Source organism: Dromiciops gliroides, chromosome 2, assembly GCF_019393635.1.
Source record: "Dromiciops gliroides isolate mDroGli1 chromosome 2, mDroGli1.pri, whole genome shotgun sequence".
Lineage (NCBI taxonomy): Eukaryota > Metazoa > Chordata > Mammalia > Microbiotheria > Microbiotheriidae > Dromiciops > Dromiciops gliroides.
The window spans coordinates 372,046,637-372,066,021 of NC_057862.1; the positions used below are offsets into that span (position 1 = coordinate 372,046,637).

A 19,385-nucleotide genomic window follows, 5' to 3' on the forward strand; every position below is an offset into this window, starting at 1 on the left:
GCTTGGCCCCAATTGCCTCACAAAAAAAAACAAAACCCAAAAAACAAACAAAAACAAAACAAAACAAAAGAACAAAAAAAAGGGTAAAGGAATTTTCAGGTTGAACTCAAGTACTGCTCTTCAGAACATAAAGAGAGAAGACACAAGAATAGGGCTTACCGGCAACAGCTTGAATTGCTACACAGCAAGAGCTCTCGTCCCTCACAGCACACAGTACAGTATGATTGATATCCATCATCATCGTACATATAGAACAGCTCTAGACATCTATCCTGGTTAAAGAAAATGGGAAGATAGAAACATGTCTGGGAAGGATTGTCTTTTAGGTCCCAGAATACTGACTCCCACCCACTCAATGAATAACTGAATAGGTTATTGGGATGCTATATGCATGGAATCCACCAATCCTTTAGGGAGGGACTTGGGGGAAGAGAACAAAAACCCATAATATTGACCCAGTTCTAAGGAATAGAGCAAATCAGGAACAAGTAATATGAAATCTACATAGAAGGGAACAGGTTGACTACAAGGCAAACCCATGTGTTTTCCAAAACTTACTCTACATGTATGACAGAGGCCCCCCTCAAAGAGAGGGTGAAAGGAAGGTGGGTTTTTTCTTCCACAGGCTATGCAGTTATCTATAACACACACAAGAAGGGAGGGAGAGATGAAATGAGGTTGATATATAAATAAGAATAACCATTCTACCTGATAAAAGAATTTAGATATATGGTACCCCAAACCCAGAGATTAATAGAAACAATGCACTGATTTAGGGGGAGGGGAAAAGAAGAGAAATTAATCCACTCAGTTTGGGAGCTCATGCCCTGCATCTTAGCTCTCTGGTGATGGAGTGTAAACTCACCACTCTCTCTATGTAGTGGGCCCCAGACCAGGCTGCACTGTTAATCAGTCTGCCATGCCATCTGCTTTATCTTATCCCTTCTTCCACTTTACATTCTGGACTTTCCAGTCCTATCCATTAACTGCTCCATGGATCAATTCCTGATCTGTGTGATTCACGATACCCCAAACTCTATTGCCAGTATAACACTCTCCTAAACCACTCCCTGATATGTGCTATTAGGATGCTAAATTTCTTGAGAATAGGGGCTTTTATTTGTATTCATAGGACTTGGTACATATTAATTCCAGAAGCTACTTATCAAAGGCAGGTGCTCCACAAATGGAAATTTTTCCGCTCAGAACAAATATTATCCTCCAAAGAATCATAAAAAATAAAACCACTCAGACACACAACAAAAAAAATTCAAAATCAATGAACTGATACCAAATGAAGGAAGCAGAGCTAGGAAAACAATATAGACAATGGCAATAATGTAAATGCAAATAAATGCTAGGAAATTAAAATGACCAAGGGATAAAGAAAGCCATCTCTTCTCTCATCCCAAACCTTCAAAGGTGAGCGAGGGTGGGGTGGGAAGGGGGCATGGCTACACAGTATACAATGTCTGTGGGCAGGCAGGGAAGTATGGAATATCTAGGTCCTCTAAAAACAGAAGACTTCAATAATTCTTTTAAAAAAACTATACCTGCTTATGTATTTAAGCAGAAGGGAGAAAGAGTAGGAGAACCAAATTAGTACTTCCAATTACAAAATCACATTAATCATTTGTGCCTTGAGATATGACATGATGTGCATATAAAACAAACCTCTATAAGCAAGTTTCTTTGTAAATTTCTTTGCTTCCAAAGCCCTAAGCAACTTTTTGACCCCATTAAATCTCCCATTTAGGTGGCAGCTAGGTGGTGGTGCAGTGGATAAAGTACCAGGCCTTGGATTTAGGAGGACCTGAGTTCAAATCCAGCCTCAGACTCTTGACACTTACTAGCTCTGTGGCCCTGGGCAAGTCACTTTACCCCAATTGCCTTACCCCCCCCAAAAAAGGAAAAAAATCTCCCATTTAAATAAGAAAGGGCTGGTTAAATAAAGGGAAGGGGAAAAGTAATATTTCAAAACTTCAAAAAAAAAGATATATTCCCTTCTTTTAAAAAAAAATTCATTTCTTTAGATGGGGCAATGAGGGTTAAGTGACTTGCCCAGGATCACACAGCTCATAACTATCCAGGGCCAGTGCTTTATCCACTTCACCACATAACTGCCTCAATATATTCCCTTCTAAAAGCAGCTTACAAATGGCTGCTAGAACGGTTTGAGGCTCTAAAACTTATGATCTGAACACTAAAATAGGGTGGAAGAAAAAATGCTCAAGATGTGAAATCAAAGACAGCTTTAAGAACAAACTAAAATATACAAGGTGGTTTCCAGGTCAAATGATGATAACATTTGTACTTACTACCTCTTAGAGATATTCCCCATGAATGCTTCCCTTTAAGAAATCTGGTCTGGCCAACCTATAACCTGCTGCAAGTCCTCTCTGATTCTCAAAAGCTTTTAATGTTAATTTACAGAGCCAGACATTTAAGGTAGGTACTCTTTCTACTGCAACATCCCCAACCTTTTAGATTGCCTCCCAATAACAAATCATCAACTTAAGATTCGTGTTTTTCAATCTCTACGAGTTCCTTGGACAAGGTCTAAACACTTCATGTTTGGGTCTGGCGTAAACAATTCTTGATCTGGCCCTAGTTACCTGTGATTTATAGCACTCCTTTTGGCTAAACTTATTACCTCTATCCCTCTCCAGTTCCTCTATTCTCTCATTACTCGAATGTCATCATTACTGACAATATATTCATTCCATTAATTTCCTTGCTCACTGCCCCTGTTCTGCTCAGTCAATAACAGACCAAAAAAAAAAAATAATCATGAGCTCATTTCTCAATAGTGGCTAGAATTTTCTTCACCTACCTCATACCTGCCCTAACCTGGGGCACATATTCCTGTCTCCAAGGCAGTGTAGAACCAAGCATAGTAGGTTTCCCCAGCCCATGCCTACATGTAGAAGATACACTATCAAATATTTAAATGGCTTCTTAAAGCAGGGAGAACAGTTTAATTAAACCAGTCTCCAGGAAAAAAAATCTAGGGTATTATGATCAGGGGTTGAGCCCTGGATCCTTGTGCCAGATGTGGCATTAACTTTTTCTCTTATTCTCATAGTCCCTTCTTTTCTGTGCCATCATCTATAAAATGAGGGGGTTGAAGGAGATAACTTGCAAATACTCTGTCTTCTAACAGTCTGTTTGTGCCCCTTGTACAGGATAGGTCAAAAGCAGCTCATGTTTTAACAACTTTTTGAAAATTAATTTTTCTTTATTTTTCACCATTATGAGATTTGATTTTTCAGTATAAATCTGTTTCCTATGTGTACTGTATATGATGCTACAATACTGCAAATTAAAAACAAAAAATAAAGGGGTTATTAAATATTCATGACTTTTCACCTACCCTGTAGCTTTAAAGTTCTATTAGTCTTATGACAACCAATACCAAGTAGTACTATTCCAACCACCATGAGTTAGACCATAGTAGTATGATCAGAATTAGATCAGATCACTCTCATTGGGAAACTAAGGACAGGAAAATTAAGTGCCTTTCCTGTGGTCATTTAAGTAGTCCGGGTTGGAATTTGATCCGAGGTCCTCTAAGCCTTTTCTGTTTTATTTTTGAGGCAATCAGGGTTAAGTGACTTGCCCAGGATAACACAGCTAGTAAGTATCTGAGGCTGGGTTTGAACTCCAGTCCTCTTGCCTCCAGGGCCAGTGCTCTATCCACTGCACCATCGGGCTGCCCCTACTAATCACTTTATACTGTGCCAAAAAATGCCTCCTTCCCCTTTCCCCATCCCTGACTCCACTTGATTCTCCAATACTACAAAACAGTAAGTAAAAGGTTATTCAGAGTAGATACACAGTTGCCCAGACCTCAATTCACCCTATTAAACATTTTTACCAAAAAGGAAGGACTTCTCTCTATAAAACAGAAGTTATCTGGCCCATATTATTTCTTATATTAACACCAAATACCTCATATTGCTATGGCACTACTGAAACGTACAAAGGTTTCCCTTGGGGCAGCTAAAAAGTCAGTAAAAAAAAAAGGGGGGGGCAGCTAGGTGGCTCAGTGGATAGAGCACCACCCTGGAGTCAGGAGGACCTGAGTTCAAACCCAGCCTCAGACACTTAACACTTACTAGCTGTGTGACCCTGGGCAAGTCACTTAACCCCAATTGCCTCACTAAAAACAAAACAAAACAAAACCAAAAAAACCCAAAGGCTTCCCTCACAACCAAGTGATGGCAGGTCATATTAACTTTGCAATGAGCAAACTGAGGCTCAAACATGAAGTGATTTGTTCAAAGTCCCACAGCTAAGTCCCATTTCCAATTCTCTTGCTCATTCCCATCATTCTATATATACTGCCTGAACATAGAGAAAGAGCTACAACTTGTACTTCAGACAATGTAACTTCTTTGAGGGCAGAAACTCATTGGGGTCGGTTATGGTCCCAACAGCCAGCACTCATACTATATAACACAAACTAGAAATGAAATACTCATTCCACTGAATAAGGAGGTTCTAAGACACAATTTTTCCAGAGTAGACATCTCATTCAATGCTTTAGCCTCCTAATACCATATGCCCTAGAAGTAGTCAGGTGGTATAGTTAACAGTTCCTAACTATGTAACCCTGGGCAAGTCAGTTAACTTCTGCTTGCTTCAATTTTCTCCCCTGCAAAATGGGGAAAACAAGAGCATCTACTTCCCAAGGTTGTTGTGAGGATCAAATAAGATAACATAAAAGCTTAGCACAATGCCCTGCTTCTTACATAAATGCACTAGTGTGCAAAGAAATTCTGCAAGGTATCAAATCCATCTGAGACCAAATCAGGCAACACTGCATGCATATAAAGACAACTTACCGTCAGGGTTGCTTTTGTTGTTCATGATGTTAGAAACCATTTTTTCTAAATAAATAAGAAATTTGGGTGGGGGAAGAAAAGAAATGGTTTGGTTAACATTTTGCAAGCTCTGATGACAACTTAGGATCCTATTTTGGACAATGAACTCAGTTTATAAAAGAAACAGTAGGTAGTAGCAGCAATTATAATAATAAACTGCAGGGGCAGCTAGGTGGTGCAGTGAACAGAGCACCGGCCCTGGATTCAGGAGTACCTGAGTTCAAATCCGCCCTCAGACACTTAACACTTACTAGCTGTGTGACCCTGGGCAAGTCACTTAACCCCAACTGCCTCACTAAAAAATAATAATAATAATAATAAAAAACTGCAAAGTCCGTATTTGTGCTCTATGGTTGCCATCCTCCCACAAAGAAGCTAGATATGTATAGAAAGAAAAACCAGGTTTCTCTCAGCACAATTCCCCCAGAATGAACTCAACCCAGAAGCAGAAGGCCTACAACAATCACCTCGGCTTTGCTCCTCCTCTACCCGCTCTTTGTTGTTATTCAAGCAGCTGGTTTTCAGGCGTTTAGGAGGAGGAGGGCCGCCATCTTGGACAGTGACTTCATCCAGAGTCTTCCTTCTCTGTTTGGGCTCTACAAAAGATAACTCATTTAACCTGGCAGCCTGGTCTGGCAGCTGGCAAGGCTTAATTGGTTAGTCCCAATATTCCTAAAGACAATGATACCCATCCTAAATCATCCTCAGTAAAATGCAGTTTGGCATCAAATACATCTCTCAACCTACCTATGCGTAGAGTAAATGCTCGGGGAAAAAACAAAGAAACAAACAAACCATGAAGCCAAAACGTTGACCACGTTGAACATATTTCTCTGGAAGTGGGAGTGATATATTAACTCTATCTATTCAGGTTTAAACACCTACATTTTCCATTGGAGTTTTAGCAAAACCATCATTCTCTTTCAACCGTGAGAGTCCTAAGGATTCTCCAGTGGCTAAGAAGGAAAGACTGGTAAACTGTGGCTACCAATACCACATAACTTGCCGATTGTGATGATACTATCTGCTTCTATGAGCCTTCCTAACAACCCTCTTGCCAGACTGTCTTTCTTGCCACATAGCTTTCTTCATGCCTCTTTAACACATTTTTTGGGTTGCTAGACTAAAAGCTTGGGGAAGAAGAAGGGAAGAAGGCCCCTTTATATCTGTTGTGCTGATTATCATAGTTGAGTAGGTTAAGTCAAAGAACCTTTTCACAATTTGCAAATAGAGTATGCACAGGAGATGTTCATTTCATTAGTCTGATGATGGAAACCACAAATCCAAATGAAACACAGCTCCTTGGCTTCTACTCCTCAATTCTTGGAAAACAGATTTAATCATAAGATCCCATTGCAAATACCAAATATGATCATGATCTACATAGATTACTACCTGGAGTAATACGTCCCTCTGATTTCTTTTTTGGTTTGAGACCCTCTTCTCCCATTGGTTGGAAGCCTCCATGAGCCCAATCTAACAAGGGCTTGAGTTTTTCATCCCATGAGGCACCAGGAATGGCTGGAAAAGTCTTACCAGACCTGCTCTTGGCCATCTGCAAGGCAAATTGGTTAAATTAACACCTGGAGCCAAAAAAGATATCTTACTCACCTGCCTCACAAACACCCATCTCAATCAATCAAAAGTGAATGTTGCTGTGAATGACTTAGCTCTTCTCAGCAATACAACGATCTAAAACAATTTGGAAGGCCTTATGTTAGAAAATGCTATCCATCTCCAGAGAAAGAACTGATGGAGCCTGAATGCAGAGTGAAACATACTTTTTCTTAACTCACTTTATTTTTCTTGGAGTTTTTTTGGACTGGTATCTTTCACAACGTGACTAAGATGGAAATGTTTTGCATGAGTGCACATGTATAACCTATATCAAATTGCATGCCTTTTCAATGGCTGGAGCGGGGAGGGGTGGGGGGAGGAGAGAAATTTGGAACTCAAAATATTTTTTTAAATGTTCATTATTTTTACATGTAATTGGAGAAAAATAATTTTTTTTAAAAAAGTCAATTTGCAAAAAAAAAAAAATCAAAGAAGAATGGGTCCCAAAGAAAAAATGGAAAGACCCTTCTGCCCCAGTCCTTTTCAGGTGTCAGAACTGTGTGTGTGAAACAATGAATATAATTTCAAACTTTCTTGATGTATCAATTTTTGTTTTTTCCTTAAAAAGAATTGTTATAAAAGCTGGCTCTTTGAAAGGTTGGGGAGTAGAGATAGTTATCAAAAAATTCACGAAATGACCACGGGGAAAATTTAGGATTAGAGGAAGATCAAAGGGAACTATGACATGAATTCAATGAGTCAACCCTAGGACAATAGGATAGCTGAAGATATAATAATCTCAAGGCTTAAAGAAAGGTTCTATTTCCAGAGTGGGTGAGAAGATGGTCTTGTTAGTCTATTCCCTGACCTGGTTAAACTTTTGGAATTCTAGGCACGACAGGATGTAGAATGTACTCAGGAAGACAGCTTAGAGACTGTATCTTAAGCATGGACGGGGAACAGGGGAAGTTTTATCTAAATAAGATTAGTCATTGAGCAGGGGGTGGGGAAGAGAGAGGAATAGGAGACATGATGAAATCACTATCCAAAACTTGGAAGGAAGGCTTAAACTCATTCTTTTTTTGTTTCTTTTGGGTGAGGCAATTGGGGTTAAGTGACTTGCCCAGGGTCACACAGCTAGTAAGTGTCAAGTGTCTGAGGCCAGATTTGAACTCCTGAATTCAGGGCTGGTGCTTTATCCACTTCACCACCTAGCTGCCCCCTAAACTCATTCTTATTGGCCCCAGAACAGAAGTATGGGAAGTTGCAGAGAAGCAAATACTGGTTCAATGTAAGGGAAACCTCCCTAACAGACCTATCTTAAAGCCAAGTTAAGTTCTCAGTCACTGGAAGGTCTTCAAGCAGATGCTCTGTGGGATCTTTCCTACACTACACTCACAATGGATGCTGCCTGGAGAGTCATAGCACTTGTTGGTATGCCTCAGTTTGGAATCAAGTTCTCACCCCACTCTCCTGTGAACACTGACTTCATTCATAGGAGTGTCTTGCAAGGACAGCTGCTGGGCTGGTATGTGGGGGGGGTGAGGGGAGTTGTTGGGGAAAAGGAACATGTAAGGGAAAAAGAAACATGTAAGACTGAGGATTCCAAAAGGGGGTGTGGCTGGTTAGCAGTGCCAACCAGCTGAAAAATCAGTTGGGGGAAAGTGGTTAATGACAGAAGAAAAGCCTCACTGAGTTTTTTCTCATAAGCATCAGTCAGAAATAAGGAATTTGGGGGGATGAGTCAAGGCCTTCATGGCCTGAACTGAAGCATAAAAAAAGGGTGGGAGGGGGCAGTCCTAACATCATCCTGAGTCAAGTTTTATAAAGCATTAGAAGTTGACCTTTGGCAAATGCCATCACCAACTATAGAGGGAGATTGGATGACATTCCCTTCTAGCTATGGCCTTTTGTTTTCTAAGGTCCTTAAGGGTGGAAGAAGAGTGGATTTAGAAAAAAGCTTAGATGGCTTGAGAGACCCAAGTTTAGCAGCTCAAAAACCTCATTAGTGAATCTTTTTAAGTCACTTAATGTCAGTGATGAATAGTTTACCAATCCATAAATGGGGAGGAAGAACACCAAAAGCCACGGGGTGGGGGGGTGGGTACTATGAGACAAGTTCTTTCCTAAGGTCCTTTCCATCTATGGTCTAAGGTCCCTCCCAATTCTGTACAAATCAGTTCTCCCTGTGGGATTCAAGTTTCCCCCAACTGAAAGGAAAACTGAACTAAATGATCTCCCAGTTCAGAATGCTGTGATGATTGCCTATTATTATATGATTTCTCTAAGCTAATCTTCCCTAAATCTCTTTTCTGTTCCTCTCACTCAATATCAAGGAAAGCTCATTACTTCCATCTACTCCAGTTGCAAACTCAATAAATAACAATCTCCAAGGAGGTGAATTAGATTTCCCTAAGTGGGTTCAACCAAATGTCTATGTATTTAACCATCAACCCATGAGACTGTCCCACAATTACCTCCAGGGCTTGGAATAAAGCCTTCCTGTAAGATACCAGCTTGTTAAACGTAGATAAATTAAAGTGTTGGCTAAATAATGCAAGGCTTACTAATTTGTCTGAGGGGACCTAAAAAGAGAGAAAAAAAAAGTTATATTATAGCATGCAAATACAGTCAAAACCTGGGCTTTTTCCTTAGTTCACTCATAAAAATTTGCCTCCACAAAAGAGAAGGCATCTATAGATGAGGAGATAACCTCAAGTCTTCCATCATCTGTGATTTTGATCTAAGACTTCAGGTCTTCTGGAATTTGAATCTACTTAAGATCATTTAGAGATTATACACGTGGCTATTCAGTAAATGAAGGCTATGCCCCATACACTGGGAAAACATCTTTTCACCTCCAACAGTTCTCAAATGACTTCAACCCCTTTTCTCACCTCAAACAGGTAGGAGGAATTAGCAAAACCATAAGTGGAAAGGAAGAGAAGGAAACATTATGTTAAGACCATTCTAGCTGGTTATATAGAGATTATTATCTAAAATGAGAAAATCTCAAGGATCTGCTCCATTTAAATGACCTCAAAAATGGCATGACAGTAGGGTATACAGGAAGTTGAGTGATCAAAGATCTGAGCCACCTGCTTTAACATACCACGGTACCTTTCGTTGGGCAATTTCCATCTCTAAAATCTCCACTTACATCTTAAACTACATCTTTCATGGGGCAATACAAATTTGTTTTCTATTGATTAAACCCAGGTAAGCATGGGCATATTAAAACTTCCTTGTTAATTCAATAGAAAATATTCTGGGCAAATGAATTGATCACAAGGGGGAATTAATCCCGGAGGGGAAGGATCCAGGAAGGCTGTGACTTATTAGATGGAGTAAAAATGTCAACCTAAAACCATATTCTAAAATATTTTGCCCTTCTCCTCGTTCAAGATTTCTGTAAATTTAAGCTGAAATTGTTTTGTGCTCCAGATATTGCCAAGGGTATGAGGTGACATCTCTCAGCATTACTTGCTCAGATTTAGATGTTCTTAATGTTAGCTTAATAAATTTGTTCCTGAAAGATTGGTACTCAAGTGTTTCTTCAACAGAAACTCAGTGTTTCTTCAACATGTCCATATGAAATCACATGGCTATGTGTATAAATATAGATTTATTTAAATTTAGAGCTACAGGATATCTTGGCTACCTCTTTTCATGTTTTATAGGTATAGATACAAATTTAAAATCTAGATCACTTACCTCCTGAAATTTCTGTACTCACATACTCTTCAAACGCATATTGAAATTCAATCTTGCTCTTTAGCAAGGGAAAAATAAGCAATTTTACTTTGAATTATAAGTGTTCCGGAGTCTGGACTTGGTCCTGATTCTTTGAGCCAGAGCTCCCTCTGGTGGCACATATAACTACAACCATGACTAATTTCTACTTTATTGCTCCTGAGGTTGTGATTAGAAAAACTACCAGGAAACTGCATGGGGAGTCTCTCTTTTAGTTCACAATTCTCTTAAGATGTTGATATTCTTTCTATCTTCCAAGCATCCCTCCACTTTTTTTTTTTTTTTGCAGGGCAATGAGGGTTAAGTGACTTGCCCAGGGTCACACAGGTAGTAAGTGTCAAGTGTCTTAGGCCGGATTTGAACTCAGGTACTCATGAATCCAAGGTCAGTGCTTTATCCACTGTGCCACCTAGCTGCCCCAGCCCTCCACTTTTGACAGGTCTCTGGATCCAGCCCCAGTGCTGCTTCTACAGCTGTCCCTGCCCCCTCTGGCCTGGAGCCCTGGAGGCCATGAGGCTAAGAACTAAGTCACTTATATTTGGAATCCTTACCCAGAGACCAGATTGATTGGTGCATAGTTTGAAGGCCATATACTCTGGTGACTAAAGTACCATGACCTTCTACTACGCCACCAAAGTACTGACCCCGATTGCCATCTCTACATGGGAAATTATAATCAAACCCAAAGTACCACCGTTTCAGGAAAGGGCTTTGTCGGTTGTATACCCTGTGGCTCCAATCATTATCCTTTATGACTTACTGGACCAAACATCTTCCAGGCCATTGGTGTCCTTTATACCTTGTCTCCCTCTGAGAGAACTAAAATGAAAGCTCCTTCAGGACACAAACTAACTCTCTTGAATTTTTATGCCCAGCAGTTGGCATGGGTAAGTAATTAGGAATTAACAAGTGCTTTTGTTATTCCACCATCAGAAAGGCAAGAGAGGGAAAAAGGGATGAGAGGCCAAGATTTCGTCCTCATGACATCTTTTAAAACCTCCTCACAATCTTTGTCCGCCCCACTATTAAGCTGAATATATATATATATATATATATATATATATGACCCACTGGGTTTGATGTATGGTACCCATTTGAAAAATGAGGCCCAGAGAGAAAATGGAATGCCCAAAGTAACTGAACCTAGAACTAAAAACTCATCCCCTTGTCCATCCAAGTAGAGTGTCTCAGGCACCAAGTCAATACATTGCCAAGATCAGGGACTTACCTCAGAGTATTTGCCATCGCCAAACCACTGTACCCATCTCATGCCAGGCACAGCCTGGCGCTTTGTGTTAGATTTCCAGGAAACCACAAGAGCAGGCCACCAGGAAAAACCTTTAATCTTCCCCCAGACAAGTTGGCCAATATGAAACTCTTTTCCATCCTGAAAATCAATTACACAAAATCAGAAGTGAGACAAATCAAGTCAAAGGCAACCAGTGGCATTTATCTACTTGATTATCCCCATGATCAGTTCCTCCCACTCCTACCAGCCTGTGAGCCACTCAAGGTCATGGCTTCAGTCTTCCAGTTCATGTAGACAAAACTCTTGAGTGCAGCAGGACCCAGATTAAAATGGGCAAATATTTAACAAAATAAAAAAGAATGCATTACAATGTGTTAATTGGCAGCTTTCTGATTGGATACACCTTCCACAGGGATCCATTTCTATTGGAGGTTTTGACACTCCTGTCCTACTTCACCCTCATTTTTTTAAAAGTTAAGAAATGTGCCCCAGGTTACACAGTATGAATCAAGTTGGGAGAAGAATCCTGGTTTTGAGATGCATTTGTTTCCATTATACCCTGCAGTCTTACACTGAGCAAGAAGACAAAGATAGCATCTTTTCATAAGAAAAACAACCTAGGGGGGCAGCTAGGTGGCGCAGTGGATAGAGCACCAGCCCTGGAGTCAGGAGGACCTGAGTTCAAATCCGGCCTCAGACATTTAACACTTACTAGCTGTGTGACCCTGGGCAAGTCACTTAACCCCAACTGCCTCACTGAAATTTAAAAAAAAAAAATTTTAAGAAAAACAACCTAGGACTTTGAAAATAATTAGTGGTAGGCAGCTAAGTGGCACAGTAGATAGAGCACAGACCCTGGAGTCAGGAAAACCTGGGTTCAAATCTGGCCTCAGACACTTAACACTTACTAGCTGTGTGACCCTGGGCAAGTCACTTAACCCCAATTGCCTCACACACACACAAAAAAATTAGTGGACCTGGGCTAATCCCATCTGGATCCTCATTTTCCTTGCCACATTCTCTCCTGTCTGTTGTCGTTCGTTCTCCCAGCTATCATCGCATGGCTAGAATTCATTCCCCCCTTTTGACTGCTTCCAAGTCCTTAACTTGGTTCATGATTCAGCTCAAGTAACACCACCTCCTCTATAGGGCCTTCCATGGCTGTGGTTGTCTTTCTCCCATGGTTACCTAATATTTACTATTTTGTATCTATATCACACAGAACTACATACATGTTACCTCCCTCATAAAAGGCCATTTCCTTGAGTTCAGGATTCTTGTTGGTGTGTTTCCAGGGCCCTAGACAGTGTTTTTAATAAATGCTTGATGATTCACCAGAAGTTAATTGGAGGGTTTCACTTGGTGACGGATGGTTTATTTCACCTCTAACCTTATACAAGACCGAGGTGGCCATTTCATGTCAAGTTTCCATACCTGGTATTCCATCACATTGTGGTTCTCTGAAAGCACACTTTGGGAACCCAGAGAATGACGACGTCTTTCTCGAGCACTACGCCTGGTAGCCGTGATGCTCCCAAGATCATCGGTGAGATCAATGGTGAGGGAAGAGTTCAGGCAAGACTGGATAGCAGCGGGCAGGGTGCCAGTGGACCGTCGCCTATTGCTCTAAAATGAGACAAATCAAGATGGTAGAAGGAATGATGGGACCCAGCCTGACAAAAACACTGACATCAAAAAGTGATCAAAGGGAACAACATTATCAAGATCAAAGTCAGGGTGAATGAAGATAGTGGATCCAAAAACAAAGTGAAGGCAGTGGGAAAAGAATTCTAAAGGACAGATAGTAAAAACACACACACATAAATATCACAAAATTCACAAATATCAATTTATTGATATTTAAACCAACTGTAGTTAGAATAAGGACCAGACTTGTGAACCCATTAATAGAAGGGATTCCCACATGGGATTTAAAAACAAATCTTGGCTCTGAGGCCATTTTGCTAACAAATAAACCATGGGCAGAGGTGAGGAAAAGATGTGAGGAAAAAAAACTTGAACTGACTGAAGGTTAGATGAGAAGTTGAGGGGGGCAGCTAGGTGGCACAGTGGATAAAGCACTGGCCTTGGATTCAGAAGGACCTGAATTCAAATCCAGCCTCAGATACTTGACACTTACTAGCTGTGTGACCCTGGGCAAGTCACTTAACCCTCATTGCCCTGGCCCCCCCCCCAAAAAAGATGAGAAGTTGAGAAGAATGAGGGAGGTTGGGTATATGCAAAAGCCCTGTGCCTTGAGCAAGACCAATATGCCTTGAGGGCAAGTAAGACTAGCTCCAATGGGTAATGGACAGGTGAGGGGGTAGAAGATTTTTGTGGGAGATGCCACTCAGACAAACAAGTCTGGCTACTTTTCAATATACTATTTTGTATAGTCTCAGACTTTAAGACCCTTCCAGCCTACAGCTGAGTAGCTCCTACAGACCACCAAAAGCAATAGGATTAACTGACCATCCACAAAATTCTATGCATAAATCACGTGAAACACATCCACTGTCATGAAGTGGTAGAAGATAGAAGTCAAAGACGGAGTAAAAGAAAGTGACTACCCTCCAATGGCACTGGAGGGGAGAAGGGGGGTCAGTGACCAGAGAGGATGCCCCGAAGCCCAAAAGAACCAGAAGCAGAGTATGCTTGTTGTTTCCAGAGCTGAACACACCCACCCACCAGGAGAACGTGAAAGGCACCAAATGGCAAGAGAGGAATCTTCAAAGGGAGGAAGATAGACACAGATCTCCCTCCCCACCCTCCAGCTTAGAAATCAAGAGCGGGGTGAGGCCAAGGGACTGTGCGTGGCCTTTGGCAGAACCAACCCTGGTCACAGGGGTCTCTTTGAAGTCAGAACTTATATCTTCAGCTTCTTTCCTGCTGGGCTTGTTCTGCTCAGCCCGTGAGGCCAAGCGTGGGGGAGGTCTGCGTCTTCCCCACTCAGCAGTGTTAGCCTCACTTTGGGACCGGTCCTGGAACCAAAAGAGGACATGTATAGGGTCTCAATAAAGGACTTGGTGGGATTAAGGGGCAAGAAGCACAGAAAACAGAATTCTATCATTAAGTCCTTTAATCAAGCAAGAGCCCAAGGTGCTAGGAGTCTTACCATTTTTCTCCATCCATAAAGGGATGTAAGCTGATGTCCTTTAAGTAGGTTTTCTGATTCACCTATTTTCTGACAAGCATAACTTGACCCTTCTATAGAATACTCCCTTTTCCCCAACAACTACCCTCCCACACAAAATGCCTAACTTCCCAGAAGAGGTTGAATTCTGAAATTTTAAATGGCCAAGACTGACTCAATGATGGTTTATCAAGAGATGTTATCAGAGTCCAATCCAGCTGATTATTCTCTCATTACTTGTAGCCTAAGAACTTTTTCTTTGTGGGGTTTAGGGGGAGTCCAACTGTGGGAGAGTCATGAAAGGCAACAATAATTTGGAAACTAGTTGGTACTCACAACCTTAGAAATATCAAGCAGTCTTATTATGTATTCTGTACAAGAATATTCAAGAAGTGAACCTTTTTCTAAAGAAAATGAAAAAAAAAAAAATCAAGGCTTCCAAGAACCTACGGTCACATTAAAAAAAAAAAAACAAACCTTTAAAAAGAATGGTGGCACAGTGGATAAAGCACCAGCCCTGAAGTCGGGAGGACCTGAGTTCAAATCCCACCTCAGACACTTGACACTTAATAGCTGTGTAACCCGGGGCAAGTCACTTAACCCTCATTGCCCCACAAAAAAATAAAATAAAATAAAAAGAAGAGCCTAGTATAATTTCATTCTTTTTTCAAATAATAGGTAAAATGAAATTAATTTGGTTGTAATTAAAGCTAAATACCAAATAAAATACTTGGGTAGGAACTGGTCTTGGCAATCAAGAAAACTGGGTTCCTACCCTGGGATCAGATTCAGAGCAACTTATTCATATTCTCATCTGTAAAATGGGGCCAATACTATTTGCACTTTCTACCTCACTATTTTTTTAAAGCACTATAAGGTTTGCTGTTACTTAATACAATCAAAATTAATGCCAGGGGCGGCTAGGTGGCACAGTGGATAAGGCACCGGCCCTGGATTCAGGAGTACCCGAGTTCAAATCCGGCCTCAGACACTTAACACTTACTAGCTGTGTGACCCTGGGCAAGTCACTTAACCCCGACTGCCTCACTAAAAAAAAAAAAAAGAAAAAGAAAGAAAAAAATTAATGCTAAGAACACAAAATGCCCATGAGCCCAGGTACATGGTGTGACAAGTCCACAGAAATTGTTCCAGTTATTTATTGATCAACTCAAGGTTTTTTTGCATCACACAACTCTCTCTGCACAGGTTCAAGGGTGACTTACATTTGAACTTTCAGGTTGAATCTTGGTTTCTCTGTACAGCTTTGGCATCACAGGGATTTCTGATACCTCTGAGTCATCAGTCAGGTCCTTTTACAGAGAGCACATTTGGAAATTTTCATTTTTTTAAAGGAATGGAACCAAAAATCCCTTCTTTCCCCACTAATACTCCCAATGAAGTTTGACTTAAAGTGACATAATATAAGAACTAAACTACTATTTCCTTAATATTCTATCCCCAAACTTAGATGCTATGAGAATAGACATTATAATCTGGCTAGGGAAGCAGTCAGGAAAGGTCAACAAATCTAAGCAGACCCCAGTGTGACACTAGGAAAGATTAGCCCAATGAAAAGTCTGAACTTGGGAGTCAGAAAGACCTGGGGATTAAATGCTGCCACTTGGCACTTACTGTGTTATCCTAAGCAAGTCACATCTTTTAAGTCTCAATTTCATCTATAAAATATAAATAGTAAATACCTACTTTACCACATTATTTGTGAGGAGGCTCAAATGAGAAAATAATTATAGGTCAAGTGCTTTAAAGTAGCCAAATCACCATTAAAAATGTTAATTGTTAAACATGATAACACTGACTCAACCAACCACTGGGCCAATTTGTAAACAAAACTCTCATATAACAAACCTTTTTCTAAGAAGGTTTGGAGAATACGGCTCCCACTCCCCCTGTCCACCCCCCAGAAAATAAACATATATTTTAGTACTTGTACAATCATCCTATTCTTAGTGTCAGAACAAAGAAATGAATGAACCCAGGTCCTCCTGTACCACTGAAATCCACTGCTCTGTCTACTCTTTTTCTGTAAGGGGCCTTGGGGTCAGAATCTTGAGTTGGAGAGAGCCTTCTACAGGCCACTGCATCTAACTCATGCCTGGAACAGGAATACCCTCTACAAAATCCTTGCCAAGAGTTATCCAGTCTGGGCTTACAAACCTCCAGTGATGGGAATAATATCAGTATCTCCTAAGATAGCCCATACCTGTTTGGACAGCTCTCACTGTTACAAAGCCTCAATCTGCCTCTCCATTGCTACTGCTTCTCTCACTTCTGAGGCCAAGCAAAGTAAATCTAATCTCTCCTCTACTGAATTAGCCCTTACCAACATCTAAAGGCAGAATTTCCAACACTTTTACCAACCTAAACACTCTTTTAAAGGGAGTGGGAATGATACAGACCACACAGGGAAAGGGATTGGAGAAAGGGTTGAATTTTGGTGACAGGCTAGAAAAGCAATGAGGAATCCTTGGGCAGTGAGGACCCTTGCTTGAAAAACCATTTCATTACCCCGATTCTTGAGATCTAGAGAATAACGATGATGCCATTCTGGTAGGATGTGTATAAAAGAAAGGGGAGGAGGAAAGAAGAATCCCAGTCATCTCTTACAGTCTTCCCTGGCTCCAGGGGTATAGCAGGAAACCCAATGAACGGGGAGAGAAGTTTCCCCTTGAAGCTTCACAAGCCAACGAAGTCTCCTACCTCATTATCAAGAAAGCACCTGTGTATTGATCCAGGCCCCTGAGCCCCTCAGGAGAAGGGCAAAGGGATAATGGGGTAAAGGGCTCATTAGATGGGTACCTCATCGAAGGTGATCATATGAGAGAGTTCCCTTTTCGACAGTCCCCGTCGGCTTACCCTACGACCTGTGGAAGTAATAAGATGGTCACCTTGGCAAGGATAGCTATGGCATATGAATTTTTTTCGGCAGACTCAGACTTCCCTTGTCATTTCCCAAAAGGCCCTGGTTCCACCCATAAGTCCTGTGCTCCAAAGTTATATTCTAAAATAAAAGGTTATTTATCAGATTGCTTGCTGTCTTGGGGAGGGGGAAGGGAAGGGAGAAAAATTTGGAACTCAAAATCTTATAAAAATGGATGTTGAAAACTATGTAACTGGAAAAAATACTATTCAGAAAATAAAGTAAAAGGTCAGTGGGATTGGTTCTGCCCCTCACTTCACCTCCTCTATTGCCTCATTTGCAAAAATGGGAATAATAAAGCTAGTGGGGAGGCAGATATTGGCTCCATAAACAAACAAAAATTAACATTTAGAGCTGTCCACGATTAAATAAATGGTCCCCCTCCTGAGGGTTTGTAAGAGAGTTGTAACATGAGCATGAAAGCAGTATGATATAGTAGAAATAATACTCATCTATAATATGACCTATCAAGGTCCTAATTCAGACCTTCCATTCACTAACTCTGTATATATATAACCTCAGGAAAGCACTTTACCTCTGTGGGCCTTCTATCTGCCTTCTCCGGAACTCCAGTTTTATGTGGGTTTAAAAAAAAAAATTCTCAATTAAATTTTACTTGACTATATTCATGGGGCTTGGCTTTGAAAAGGTCCGGTCCCCTTCATATTATAGATAAGGAAACTGAGGCACAGGGAGGTCAGCATAAGGGACTTGTCCAATATCTACAGGAATTTAAATTGTAGATTTGAACCCACATCCTCTGAATCCAAATGCTGTCCTTTCTTCTATTAATACCCCTGTAGTCTGTTCTATTCTTCACAATACCACCCTACTAAGATGTCAACTATCAAATCAACTTAATTCGTAGCCTAAAAGACTCTAAATGATAATGAGCCCCAGTCCCCAATAAGGGGCCCAAAATCCTTGGCCTAGTTCACATGGAAGACCAGGTTTCTAGGGGAGCCGTACACAAATGTTCTCTTTCCCCCACACCCACACCACAGAAGTCTTAACACCAAACTAGCTTGCTAAGATTCCCCACTTCCTTCATCCTATCAGAATGATATCTATGATAGGAAACAATACTCCAAAGGAAAGATTCCTCCCTCACTCAAAAATTCTATTCACAATTTGAGATTTGATTCTCTTTTTGGCTAACCTGTTAATATATCCTGACTTTTTCCATAGATACTGGTCAACATTTTAAAGACTTGGTGGATGCCTAATAATAATAGTACTGCCCCAATAAAGCACCATGAAATGTGGTATTCTGTGAATTCCCCGATCCTCAAGTAGCCCTTGCAAGATTCTTCACTTTATACAAATTAAACATGGTTGGATAGCATGAGAAGTCACCTGGAGACTCCTATCAGAACCCCAAGGATGCATTTAAACCACACACACACACACACACACACACACACACACACACACACACACACACACACACCCCTTCCAATTTTCTCAAATATCATGAGAACAAAAAAGAAAATGACCTTTGATCTCCAGGCTCCCCACTGCTTCCAGGACTGGAGGAGAAAGAGTGTCATCATCACTGCCATTCACCAAAATGAATTCTTCTTTGTTGGCCTCCTCACCATTATATCTTCTGGTGTCTCCCTTCATTGTGCCCTATAGGAAGTGGCAGGGGGATGGGGTGAAAAGGAGAAGCATATAATAGACAGGGCTAAGGCTAGGATAAAAACAACCCAAGACGACAATGCTCCACACCTCTCCACCTGAAAGCATGTGATGGAGAGATTAGGATCATTCAAAGTTCCAAAGTAGGGCAGCTAGGTGGCAAAGTGGATAGAGCACCCGCCCTGGAGTCAGGAGTACCTGAGTTCAAATCCGGCCTCAGACACTTAA

The 19,385-nt window shown here is 40.9% G+C and overlaps 1 protein-coding gene across 1 annotated transcript in view; it reads right to left on the reverse strand.

Moving 5' to 3' along the window:
* DNMT3B (DNA methyltransferase 3 beta) overlaps window positions 1-19,142 on the reverse strand; it is a 33,864-nt gene extending 14,722 nt beyond the window's left edge. Inside the window, exons 1-12 of the mRNA XM_043987097.1 lie at window positions 19,013-19,142; window positions 17,396-17,460; window positions 15,802-15,888; window positions 14,280-14,426; window positions 12,880-13,071; window positions 11,425-11,583; window positions 8,921-9,028; window positions 6,282-6,441; window positions 5,354-5,482; window positions 4,848-4,892; window positions 559-638; window positions 160-272 (exon numbers count right to left, since the gene is read on the reverse strand). Coding sequence (XP_043843032.1) covers window positions 160-272; window positions 559-638; window positions 4,848-4,892; window positions 5,354-5,482; window positions 6,282-6,441; window positions 8,921-9,028; window positions 11,425-11,583; window positions 12,880-13,071; window positions 14,280-14,426; window positions 15,802-15,888; window positions 17,396-17,460; window positions 19,013-19,142 — 1,415 coding nt within the window. The remainder of the gene's footprint in view (window positions 1-159; window positions 273-558; window positions 639-4,847; window positions 4,893-5,353; window positions 5,483-6,281; window positions 6,442-8,920; window positions 9,029-11,424; window positions 11,584-12,879; window positions 13,072-14,279; window positions 14,427-15,801; window positions 15,889-17,395; window positions 17,461-19,012) is intronic.
* Between the last annotated feature and the right edge of the window lie 243 nt (window positions 19,143-19,385).